This window comes from Oryzias latipes, chromosome 4, assembly GCF_053564925.1.
Source record: "Oryzias latipes strain Hd-rR chromosome 4, Olatipes_Hd-rR_3.1".
Classification (NCBI taxonomy): Eukaryota; Metazoa; Chordata; class Actinopteri; order Beloniformes; family Adrianichthyidae; genus Oryzias; species Oryzias latipes.
Window position 1 is genome coordinate 3,079,227 of NC_136240.1, and position 12,276 is coordinate 3,091,502.

At 49.1% G+C, this 12,276-nt stretch overlaps 2 protein-coding genes across 7 annotated transcripts in view; both read left to right on the forward strand.

Annotated features, from left to right (window-relative positions):
- Positions 1–7,529, forward strand: part of cherp (calcium homeostasis endoplasmic reticulum protein) — a 33,129-nt gene extending 25,600 nt beyond the window's left edge. For all 6 annotated transcript variants that reach the window (XM_023953924.2, XM_078945469.1, XM_023953923.2 and 3 more), the window contains 10 exons: positions 2,410–2,664; positions 2,747–2,939; positions 3,010–3,254; positions 5,832–5,965; positions 6,072–6,158; positions 6,233–6,379; positions 6,501–6,608; positions 6,683–6,777; positions 6,845–7,030; positions 7,114–7,529. In XM_023953924.2, the coding sequence (XP_023809692.1) occupies positions 2,410–2,664; positions 2,747–2,939; positions 3,010–3,254; positions 5,832–5,965; positions 6,072–6,158; positions 6,233–6,379; positions 6,501–6,608; positions 6,683–6,777; positions 6,845–7,030; positions 7,114–7,151 (1,488 nt within the window). In that variant the 3' untranslated portion in view covers positions 7,152–7,529. The remainder of the gene's footprint in view (positions 1–2,409; positions 2,665–2,746; positions 2,940–3,009; positions 3,255–5,831; positions 5,966–6,071; positions 6,159–6,232; positions 6,380–6,500; positions 6,609–6,682; positions 6,778–6,844; positions 7,031–7,113) is intronic.
- A 1,577-nt stretch (positions 7,530–9,106) lies between these two features.
- The window catches only part of slc5a9 (solute carrier family 5 member 9), a 43,582-nt gene continuing 40,412 nt past the window's right edge, over positions 9,107–12,276 (forward strand). The window contains exon 1 of the mRNA XM_004067579.5: positions 9,107–9,211. Coding sequence (XP_004067627.1) covers positions 9,190–9,211 — 22 coding nt within the window. The 5' untranslated portion in view covers positions 9,107–9,189. The remainder of the gene's footprint in view (positions 9,212–12,276) is intronic.

Sequence of the window (12,276 nt, forward strand, 5' to 3'; positions counted from 1 at the left end):
AGTCACAACCTGATATGTGCGTCTGAGCTATGAGTAAGTGAACTATTGATTCATTCTTCCGGCCTGCGGCTAGTGCACAGCAGGGTTCTCAAACTCGCGGCCCGCGGGCTATTTGCGGCCCCCAAGATGATATTTTGCGGCCCCCGCCTTAATATGAAAATTTAATGTTACTGCAGCCCGCCAGTTTGTATGAATGACACTTTTTCATTGTCGTGCACGGAGATGACCAACCAATCACAGTGGGGTAAATGACTCTTGGGGGCGGGACAATGACGGGGCTTGAAAGCAGGACACCTGACAGCTCCCTCCCCGGACCACATTAAGGAGTTCCTTACTTTCCTTTCTAGAACGTATCTATTCGATCGTAATTTTCTAAATACATGCAGTCCGTGCTGAACTTTTCTCTGGGTCTCAGAACCGGAGGAAGGTTTAGGCTTTGGTTACGGTTACGGCGGCGCATAAAGCGGTTCTCGTGCACGGCTGTTGTTACGGCAGCTCACCGCTCCTGCGGGAGTCGGGTCGGCTGAGGAGAATAAATGTCCCACACCTACATGCGTGACAGGGGCTTGAACTTTAAACACGCTCGAGCAAAAACAACATTAGTTTTAGACACACTGAAAATACGTGGGGAAAATGCAACGATAGACGTGTTTGAGATGAACCGGCACCTCGCCTGGATCGTCGGGGAGACCTGGGGGGGGGGGGGGGGGGGGGGGGGGGGGGCTGTGAGATGAAGGCGAATCTGCAGCGAGACTGAAGGACAACAGGAAGTTGGAGTTGTCCTTAACATTCAATTTAGTTTTAATATTCCTCTCCCCCTTAGTGTGATCTGTGTTATTGTATATTTATTTTACGATTATTTTTAATGTTTTGTAATGCATGTAGCCTTTTTTAATGAATTGGTATTTTAAATTATTTTAATTAATCACTCCACTACAAAAACCATCAGGACATTTGTCCCATAATGCATTGTTTTGTAGTCTGTAGGGCAGCTTTCAGTCAGTTCAGTTTCCAGCTGTGTCTAGGTAGGTTTGCCCCTTGCTCCCACCCCTTTCTCGCGATATTTTTGTGATGATTGACAGTTGATGTTGGAGCAAAAACAAAAATATATGTCACACACCAGGTGATCTGCGCAGCGTTGAGTCCACCTGGGTGATCTCAAACACGCTTATTGTGCATCTTGGCTGCACCTATTTGGTGTCACAAAGATACATTTCCATCCATTTTCTTTACTATTTGTACTGTCATGACAGCGATGGTGATGTCAGTTTACCTTCTTGTTGCATCTTCAAAAGTGCAGAATAAAATGTGACACTGAATCAGAAACAGCACATTGTAATTTCTGCATCTATTATTAAAGTATTTAATAGTAATACAGTGGAAATTAGTAGATTTGGTTAGCATGTTGATTTACGGTATGCGCCCCTAAATTTTCTGGTTGTGCCCCTAAAATTTTCTGTTAGGGGCCACTGTGCTCCTACTGAAAAAAGTTAGTCTGGAGCCCTGCCCTTAAGGCTATCTTATGCCCCCCCCTTTACATTTACGTGTTCTCCCTACCATGACAAAGGTGGATAAAGGTGGAAAGATTTCATGTAATTCATGGACACCAGTGAAGATCACAAATCATTGAAGAAAAAAGGTTCAGAGCACTGTCTAGTGGGTCTAGATGACCCACCTCCCAATGTTAAAGTGCCTAGGATAACACAAGGGTTAAACTGCTTTATCTGACGGACTCTTTGTTTAGCAGAGGAAGTCATTATGTTCCACAGGGCTCTGTGCTCAGTCCAACCTTGTTTAGTCCAAAGACGCCTCTTTTATGTTATCCTGTGAGGCACCACAGCGAGCTCCCTGCTCCACTCCATTCTGGTGCATCCACTGACAGATCCATGTGCGTCTTTGTTTTCCACGTCTGAACTGGAATCTGGATCAGAACTGGTAATGTTAGGTTGGGGGTGTGAGGGGCTGTAAGCTAGTGAGAGAGCACGTAAACAGATGGATGATGGGAAATAAGGGCGGGCTTACAGCAGTGTTTCCCAGCCCTGGTCCCCGGACCGCTGTCCTGCACGTTGTCCATGCTGTCCTGCTCATGCGCGGTGATCCAGCTCATCATCAGGCTCTGCAGCAGGCCAGCAATGACAGCTGTGTTTGAGGGGGGTTGAATAAAAGAAAAAACAGGACAGTGTCCCCAAAGACCGGGGTTGGGAGACACTGTCCTAGAAGAACAACACGTATTTGATTTGAGTCTAAAAACAGTTCAGTCAGAATTAAAGACCACTGGGAACACTTTAGAAGTTTAGATGATCGAGTGGGACCCTAGAGGCTCTGCGGTGTCCCAGACCCCCACCCCCTGAGTGTTTGTTTCTTTTTGATTTTGACTCCTGACTTTGCTCAATGCTGTCCCTTTTTCAGCCTCCGTTTGACCCAAATCAGCCCCCCCCTCCTTGCCCTCCGTGGAACAGCCATGACAACATGTGGAATGACCAGAGAGACCCTGGGAACTGGGGTGGGGGTCCTCCCAGAGAAGGAGGTCCCTGGAGTGGACCGGCCGGGTCAGACCCGGGCCCCCCGGCCTGGAACTCCTTTGAGCAGCAGCCGCCGTGGGGAAACCAGCCTGAGCAGCCCCCTTGGGGTCAAAGGGAGCCCCCGTTTCCGCCACGCATGCAGGCATGTGATAATCAATAACGATGGTGGTGGGGGGGGGGGGGGGTGTAGAGAGCCTTTCTTTTGATTTATTTGTCTTTTACAGAGACCCCCCCATTTTAGAGGACCTTTTCCCCCGCACCAGCAGCCTCCACCCTTCAACCAACCCCCTCCACCACCCCATGGATTTGGGCGCTTCCCCCCTCGGTTCATGCAGGATGACTTTCCCCCCAGACACCATTTTGAGAGGCCGTACACCCCCCACCGCTTCGACTACGCTCAGGGCGACTATCCTGGAGGTGAGTCCCCACCCCCTACAGAACCCCCTTATGTGTGCCCGCACCCTCAACAGCCAATTCTGTTTGACAGAAATGCCGGGACCCCCTCCTCCCCCCCACCACCCCAGCCCGAGGCTCCCACCGCCAGGCATGGCAGCAGAGCATCCTCCCTGGGCGGGGGGCCAGCACCCAGAGTTTGGCCCCACCCAGCACGGCTTCAATGGCCACTCGCCACATGTGCGCCAGCGCCAGCCCCCAGTCCAGGACGACCCCAGCCTCGTGCCCAACGTGCCGTACTTCGACCTGCCGGCGGGGCTCATGGCCCCCCTGGTCAAAGTGAGTCTGAACTCCACAGGGAGGAGACCTTTTCCCGTGATGCAGAACACGGACATGAAGTCTGTTTAGCGTGTTGTCTCTTTAAAACACAGGGCGCCGTCACTGGCTACCAGGGCGCCGTCACTGGCTAACAGGGCGCCGTCACTGGCTAACAGGGCGCCGTCACTGGCTAACAGGGCGCCGTCACTGGCTAACAGGGCGCCGTCACTGGCTAACAGGGCGCCGTCACTGGCTAACAGGGCGCCGTCACTGGCTAACAGGGCGCCGTCACTGGCTAACAGGGCGCCGTCACTGGCTAACAGGGCGCCGTCACTGGCTACCAGGGCGCCGTCACTGGCTACCAGGGCGCCGGCACTGGCTACCAGGGCGCCGTCACTGGCTACCAGGGCGCCGTCACTGGCTACCAGGGCGCCGTCACTGGCTACCAGGGCGCCGTCACTGGCTACCAGGGCGCCGTCACTGGCTAACAGGGCGCCGTCACTGGCTAACAGGGCGCCGTCACTGGCTACCAGGGCGCCGTCACTGGTTACAGGGCGCCGTCACTGGTTACAGGGCGCCGTCACTGGTTACCAGGGCGCCGTCACCGGCTAACAGGGCGCCGTCACCGGCTACCAGGGCGCCGTCACCGGCTACCAGGGCGCCGTCACTGGCTACCAGGGCGCCGTCACCGGCTAACAGGGCGCCGTCACCGGCTAACAGGGCGCCGTCACCGGCTAACAGGGCGCCGTCACCGGCTAACAGGGCGCCGTCACCGGCTAACAGGGCGCCGTCACCGGCTAACAGGGCGCCGTCACCGGCTACCAGGGCGCCGTCACCGGCTACCGGGCGCCGTCACCGGCTACCGGGCGCCGTCACCGGCTACCGGGCGCCGTCACCGGCTACCGGGCGCCGTCACCGGCTACCGGGCGCCGTCACCGGCTACCGGGCGCCGTCACCGGCTACCGGGCGCCGTCACCGGCTACCGGGCGCCGTCACCGGCTACCGGGCGCCGTCACCGGCTACCGGGCGCCGTCACCGGCTACCGGGCGCCGTCACCGGCTACCGGGCGCCGTCACCGGTTACGGGGCGCCGTCACCGGTTACGGGGCGCCGTCACCGGTTACGGGGCGCCGTCACCGGTTACGGGGCGCCGTCACTGGTTACGGGGCGCCGTCACCGGCTAACAGGGCGCCGTCACCGGCTACCAGGACGCCGTCACTGGCTAACAGGACCATGCTGATGTAGAATGCAGCAGACGCTTCCTACCTCACCGCCTCTGAAGGAGCCAATCTTTGTTTAAAGGGTTCAAATGAGAGATCAAAAAAAAATTCCAAATGGAGCAAAACCTATAGCTTAAAGGGGCGGGGTCAGCGTTGTATGGTCCATTCTACCCCTCGCGCCTTTTGTGAAGCTTTATTTCTGGATAGGTTTAAATAACAAAGAGATTCTGAACCTTTTGATGACTCAAAATCAGATTATTGTCAGTGGAGCTGTCTTTCTGGGGTTCAGTGTCGGTAAAGCAGAGTTTCATTTGTAAAATAAGGAGCTCAGAGACACGTTTGGGTGTAGAGGACCGCTGCAGCCTTTATTCTCCTTTTCATTCACATAACCTGAAGTTCATTTGTCACATTACGTCATGAACCTGTCATCCAAACACCAATGCAGAAGTAAACAGTGTTACATACGCCCCCTCCTCCAGATGAAACTTCCCGTTTCAACATAAAACAATAAAGAGGAACGAAAATAGTCTGTTATATTAGCATTAGAACGTTGAAAATGACAAAAAAATGTGCTGCTCCTCAGACGGAAGCACTTTGTGACTCGCTCTGGGAAAAGTGCTATAGAAATAAAGATATTCTATTCTATTCTATTCTATAAGAGTAGAAATTCCCCCTTGAGTTGTGGGTAGGAGTTTTGGCGTGGAGTAAGCCCTATTTTCCCATCATCCAATTGTTTACACTCTCTCCTGCTAGCTTACAGCTCCCCCCAGTCTAACATCAGCAGTGCTACAAAAATGGCAGCAGTATCAGATCTGTCCATCCGTCCAGTTCTGATCCAGATTCCAGCTCAGTCCGTTCATGGATCTGTTGGTCTGACAGTGGATGATCAGAATGGAGCAGAGCAGGAAGCTCCAGGGTCTGCTACAAGCTTTTTCCTATGAAATGTTTCCATCTGCTCCTGATTCTTAACAATAGTTAAAGTGAAATTTAGTTTTTTTTTCATAAATGATCTCCATCATGAGAAAAATGCTTCAAGAACATGTTAATTTACCAAAAACATGATTTTCATCGTCTATGAATCTGTAGAAGGTACTAAAGTGTATTTTCTAAGGAAACTTTTCTCAAGGTCAAAGGGTCAACAAAACTTTGGTTGTGGTGGTTGTAGACTTTAACTTCATGGGGAGCAGTGGAACAAAAGTTTTTGCATGAATAAAGGGAAGGTTTACCTGCAGCTAAAGGTGCTAAAAGCTCGTTTTATCAACATTGTCAATTTGTAGAAACAACTGTCAAAAAGGGATTTCTAACTGCAGCAGAGTCTGCTGTGGAGGTGTGGCCAAAAACATAGAAAAGGCTGGTTTAACCACTGCTGTGCCCCACAGCTGGAGGATTCTGACTACAAACCTCTGGACCCCAAGGACATCCGCCTGCCACCCCCCATGCCCCCTAGTGAGCGCCTGCTGGCCGCAGTGGAGGCGTTCTACAGCCCTCCCTCCCACGATCGGCCCAGGAACAGGTACCGCCTCCTGAGGCTGGATGTGGAACGGTCCCAGCTGACGGTTTGCTTGAACCCAGAGCAGAAGCAGCCTGCAGGCCGGCTGACCCTCTGTGCTTTGTTCCAGTGAGGGATGGGAGCAGAACGGACTGTACGAGTTCTTCAGAGCCAAGATGAGGGCCCGGAGGAAGAAAGAGCAAGAAAAGAGGAACAGGTGAGCTTTCTCTCATCCTCAGGGAGGTCAGGAGAGATGATTCTGCACCACTAACCCTTTGGCTCCGCCCACAGCGCCCGTGGAGGCAGCCGCTCTAGGAGTCGCTCTCGCAGCAGAGGAAGGTCTTCATCTCGCTCCAGTTCTCGTTCCTCCAAATCCTCCAGGTCCCGATCCCGATCTTCCCACTCCCGCAGCCGCTCGCGCTCCTACTCACGGTCCAGGTGTGGACGCGCTCTCGTGACGGTCACATGATGGTTATCTGTTTCAAACGGCAAACGAAGATGCATGTCTGATTAAAAAACCCAATAACAGACTACAGCTGCTGTTCTGTGGACTCTGCAGGTCCAGGAGTCGATCCCGATCATCTCAGAGTCGCTCTAGGTCCAGATCCCGCTCCCGTTCACCGTCTAAGCGGCGCCGTGGCCACACGTCCCGCAGCTCCTCCCCTTCGTAAGTGGCATGTCAAATGTTTTATCATCTTGTGTTTCTGTCACAAAACACACCAGCCTGACCCTCCTACACAGGTCTGTGGGACTGCTGGCCACGCCCTCCTCCAAACCGCCTTCAGACGCCCGCCTGGGAGAGGAGAACAAGGGTCACCAGCTGCTCATGAAGATGGGTACGGCCCGCTGTCAGCGGCAGGCTTCCAGTGTGGGCGGGTTCTGAGACTGCTGCTCTCTCTGCAGGCTGGAGTGGTTCTGGTGGACTGGGGGCCAAGGAGCAGGGCATACAGGACCCCATCAAAGGGGGGGACATCAGGGATAAGTGGGATCAGTACAAAGGGGTGGGGGTGTCGCTCGACGACCCCTATGATAACTATCGCAGGACCAAAAGCTACAACTTTGTGGCCCGGATGAAGGCACGAGAAGAAGGTAGGATCCGCACATCAGCACCGGTGGAAACGAACGGGTCCAGTTTTTAAAAAGTCTTCCTGTCATTTCTCTGTCTGCTGCAGTCAATAAGGAACCTCAGGAGCCCCCTCCGGCTGAATGATGTCATCCAACAGCATCATGTGACCCACCTCCTCCCCCCTCATGTTCAAATAGACCTGGCATTGCACGGGAACGGCGGGAAGAAGCCGCGGGACGGGTCACATGGGAATCGAGCAGCTTCCCATGGAGGACAGGATGCATTCGGTCGTTCTTCCTGCGCTGAGCTGAGCGTCTGCAGACGGTTTTGCTTTCGTTTGGTGTTGAATTTTGAGTGTAGATTCAGTTTCTCCTCTGAGACGAGTGTTTTTTACCATTTCTTCCTGCCGTATCAGCATGGCCTGTGTGGGCCGCGCCTCCATGTGTTAGTTATGTTGACTGTAGGTAAAATAAGGCTGTAACAGATTTTCTCCTGAAGGTCAATAAACATGATTGACTCACAGATGGGATTTCACCTCAATTCATTTCAGTTGCATTAAACAGCCAGAGGTTGTCTCACGTTCAGGGCTCCCTCCTTTCTCACTAGTTACCTTCTGAAAATAATCACCAGTAGACAAAATTTGCAAGCTAGACATTATTTTTTACAATGATCAATATTTGATGGCTGTAAAACTCCTCACTACACACTTTTCTTAGACAGACATGGAAAAATCAGTCCAGTTATATAGAATGTAAGCAAAGATCTGACTGAGATTAATAGAATTTTGTCCTACAAAGGGTGAACCGCGATGTAGTGAAGGACCACCAGAGTTCCCCTCATTCGCACACAGATGCTCTCACTGCAGCTGACCTTCATTCCTCCTTTCCAGAGCAAACCTCCACCTGCTCTCACTGCACATCACAACATCATCTGCAAACATTGTGGTCCACAGAGATTCCTGTCAGTCTGTCCATCACCACAGCAAACAGGAAGGAGCTCAAAGCGGATCCTCGGTGCAGTCCCACCTCCACCTTGACCTCCCCTGTCACTCCTACAGAACATCTCACAGCTGTCTCCCAGCTCTCCTCTGTGTCCTGAACAACCAGACTTCCTCCCCCGAACAACCAGACTTCCTCCCCCAAACAACAGATCCTCTATGGATCCTGTCAGATTTTCTGTGGATCTTCAAAGACACGATGCAGATCCTTCTGATCCTCTCCAGAAACATCCTCAAAGCAAAGATTGTATTTGTGGTTCTCTTTCTCTGCATGAAACCAAACTGTTGTTCCCCTCTGACCTCAGTCCAGCTTCCTCTACTCTTTCCCATAATTCAGTGGGATTCTGTAGTTTCTCTGCATGTCTCTATTATTTTTGAAATGGAACTAAAACATTTCTCCTTCATTCCTTATCATCTCACTGTCCACCATCTTGTTCAACCGTCCGGTCAGAATTTCTGCTGCCACCTCTCCTAAACTTTTCTATACCTGCACAGGTACGTTGCCAGGACCAACTACCTTTCCACTCTTCCTCCTCCTCTTTCTCACTTCATCCTTCTGATCCTTGCTACTTCCTGCTCCATATCCGGTTCCTCTTCTGCTCTGTGTTCTCTAACATGATCTTCAATGTTCTCCTTCCATCGTTCCATCCCACTTGCCGGACCTGACGACAGACCTCCATCTCTGTCCTTCATCATCCTAACCTGCTGCTCATCCTCCCGACTCTGTTTCTGGGCCTGACCTGAACAGAACCGCCTCTCCCCCCTTTGTGTCCAACCTATCCTTCAAGTCCTGGTCTTTTCCACCTCCACATTGTGCTGCATCTCCTTAGAGGCTTCCAAACGGATAACAAACTGCAGGCATTTATGGTGAAAAAGTGAGAGGCAGAGTTGAAGTGAGTACAATGGTTCCCCTTTGCTCTGATGTTAGCAGCTTTCAAATAGGAAGCATGAAGTGGAATGGCTGTCAGAGGCGGTGAGTTTGTGGGGGATCACCAAAAAAAAGATTGAAGTTGGTCACTGAATAATCTTATGACCAACGGCTCTGCTAACATCTAGATGAGAGTAGTTCTAGTTAAAGACTAACTAGTGAGGCCCATCAATCATTGACACGTGTCACTTCCTGAACAACACCTAGCAGTTTTTAACCCGAAAATTCCCTCTGGATTCTGAGGTGGGCTTGGGATCATGGCTGGCAGTCTCAGCACAGGTCAGAACTTTCCGGCTTCTTTCAGCATTATTATTACTTAATTTAAAAATACAAACCTTTTTATTCATGTTTGTGAAAGAGCAACAGTCAGTTTGAACATCTAAGCAATGACAACATGTTTGAGGAATTTTACACCAAAAGTACCAACATTATACTCAACATTAACTTCATTAGTTGAATCATAACTAGAGAAAAAAGTGAACATGCTGAGGCTTCATTGGTTTTTGTTTGGTCTAAATTAGAAATGTAACTTTAACAAAAATGTTTCTTTTTGGGAAAAGCAAATATTTTTTATTTAGTTATAGTTAAATGTGTCTTTTTGCCACTTAACGAGAGAGAAGGAACACTGGAAATGGATAGATGTAAAAAGGGGCTGGAAACATACAAGAAGAGAACCAAACCATCAGGATTTTTAAAGTTCCCTCTTTTTTGTCATTTTCTGAGCTATCATGATCCTTCATGACAGGAGGCAGACACCATTTCTGTCTGTAACCCTTGTGCTATCCTAGGCACTTTACCATTGGGAGTTGGGTCATCTAGACCCACTAGACAGTGCTCTGAACCTTTTTTCTTCAATGATTTGTGATCTTCACTGGTGTCCATGGATTACATGAAATCTTTCCACCTTTATCCACCTTTGTCATGGTAGGGAGAACAGGTCAATGGAAGGGGGGGGGGGGGGGTCATAGGATGGCACAAGGGTTGAGCTCAAATTGATGGACCTCAGTGACCCCGAGCCATTCTGGGGTTTGACCAGACCTAATCTAATGAGACTGTAGTTTGTATTGGTGTGGTGCTTAATTTTAGATGCAGATGACTTGCTGTAAATTGGTATAAAAAGCAGAGCTAAATGTAATAACATATTCACTGTGTGGGTCTTGTTCTCCTGCTGGTACCGATCCGCACTTCACCCATAAACCTCACATAAGCATTCTCTGTGCAGTGGGACAGTTCGGTTAAAAATTAACTTCCTTCTTTGTTTTTTCCATCCGTCATCATTATTTTATCAGTGCTGCACTTAATGCCTGACCTACATAAAGTAATATCTGTCCCAGGTTTCAGTAAACGTCTCATGTCCATCTAGAGTAGCGACCAAAAAAATAATTGTGGCCCAAATTCATTGCAGTAAAAGTCAAAATCTTGGCATTTAAATTTTAAAAACAGTGACACAAACCCAAAGTCTTAACTATTCAGGACAAAAACAAATGATGAGCCATAAACAGCAGCAGAAGATTTTAATTTCCCAAAGATGCTCAGACTTCCAGGCTCCTTTCAGATCCATTCAGCTGCAAGTAGAATTTGGGAAAGAAGTTAGAAGTGTTTTCACATGTTGACGATCATCAATGACCGTGTTTGGAGGGTTTATAGATGAAAATGGCTCAAATAGTGACGATTATTCTGCCCTCTACATGAAACTATCGTGGACGCTTGAGGACACACTAATCCAACAAGAATGTTATTTTCTATGTTCAGAGATTTCTCAACACTTGACGACAACCGCCATCACTGCCCTGCAGAGTTCCCATGGTGCTTTGCTGTTCTCTAACCTTAGCATGCTTCCGTGAAGCAAAACAGGACTGAGCTGAGGTTTGCATACTAATATGCTTCTACCATCACAGACGGGTCATTGTTTCCCAAAGGAGCCGCTGCTCGCTCAGCCATCGTTTGGCCAGCCGCGCTTTAAAAAGGTTGCATGCCTGTAATTCATGGTTTACAGCAGAGCCTCAAACTTCTGCTGCCACCTCTTTCTGTTTCACTAAGAACCTTAATCTGTCCTGCATTGCTGCTACGATGGAGACAGAATAAAATGCCTTTGGACCAAAGGTTCAGGCCAAGGCTAGTCTCTCCTTGTTCTAAAGATTCTTTTCTTTCTCATTACAAAGATTCGTCTACTTTTATTAAGTCAAAGAAAATAATCATGAACAAACAGTACAGTCAAACAGAAGCGTTCATTTGGGCATCACAATTGTATTTTTCCACAGGTGTAGTTGTTTACCAGGTACTTTTAAAAAGAAGCATTCATTGTGTGTGTGATAATAGAGTGCATGTGTCAACAGAGGGAGGGGGGAGAATGAAGGTTGGGTCGGATCTTTAGAATTTCTGTACCTGTGTTCTGTTTTTTTATTGTAAAGGGTTTTTAGCTGCACAAAGCATGAGAAACGCTTTGATTTGATTTAAAAAGAAATCCACACTTATTCAGAGCTAAACCTTTCTTTGAAACGTCTACTCTTGATCAAGTTTTGGTTAATTTTATGCCCATATCTAAACTCTATATTTCTAAGGTTTCGAGAAAACTTGCAGGTCAACTCTAAAATTGAGTTTCTGAGTTTCCGTCAGCCTTCCGAGCGTTTTGTAGAACTAAAACAGCTGAGCTCCTCATGGCTGCAGACAGTGGACCTCTTGCTCTATTAGACCAACTGCTGCATTTCACACAAATGATCAGAAGATTTTATTGTAGCAACTAAAACATGTCATTAGGACCGCTTTGGGCGGCTTTGAGTTGTAGTTAGAATTAGAATGAATCAATACTGTGTTCAAGTCTTGGCTGAGACTTTTCTGTGTGGACTTTGGATCTTCTCCTGTGAGTGTGGGGGTCTCTAACTTGTCCCTTGGGTGTGAAAGTGAGTGTAAGTTGTTGCGTGGCCCTCCAATGGACTGGCAAAGTGTCAATGTTGTACCCCACTGGTGCCCAACATTGGCAAAGATAGGCTCCAGCAACCATGAGCCCCAAACTGCATTAGCCGGGCTTGGAAACTACATGGAGAGATGCTTCACATTAAATAGGAATATTTTAAAATAACAAACATATATGCTGCTAGGCAAAAAGCCAGCTTCTTTTAACTGCACCTGGCGGGCCGTATCCGAATGGTTAGGTCCGAATGGTCAAGTCCGGCGCACACATGAAGAGTAAAAATCATAAGGATGATTAAAAAAGAAAACAAGTTTCTAGTCCATTCCTGTGGCGATTTATGATTTTTAAAGAAATAACCGAAATGCGCAATTCCGCCACTAGGGGGAGCAAAGGAAAGGAAAAATAGTTGAAACAGCATATCTCTGCACGTGCC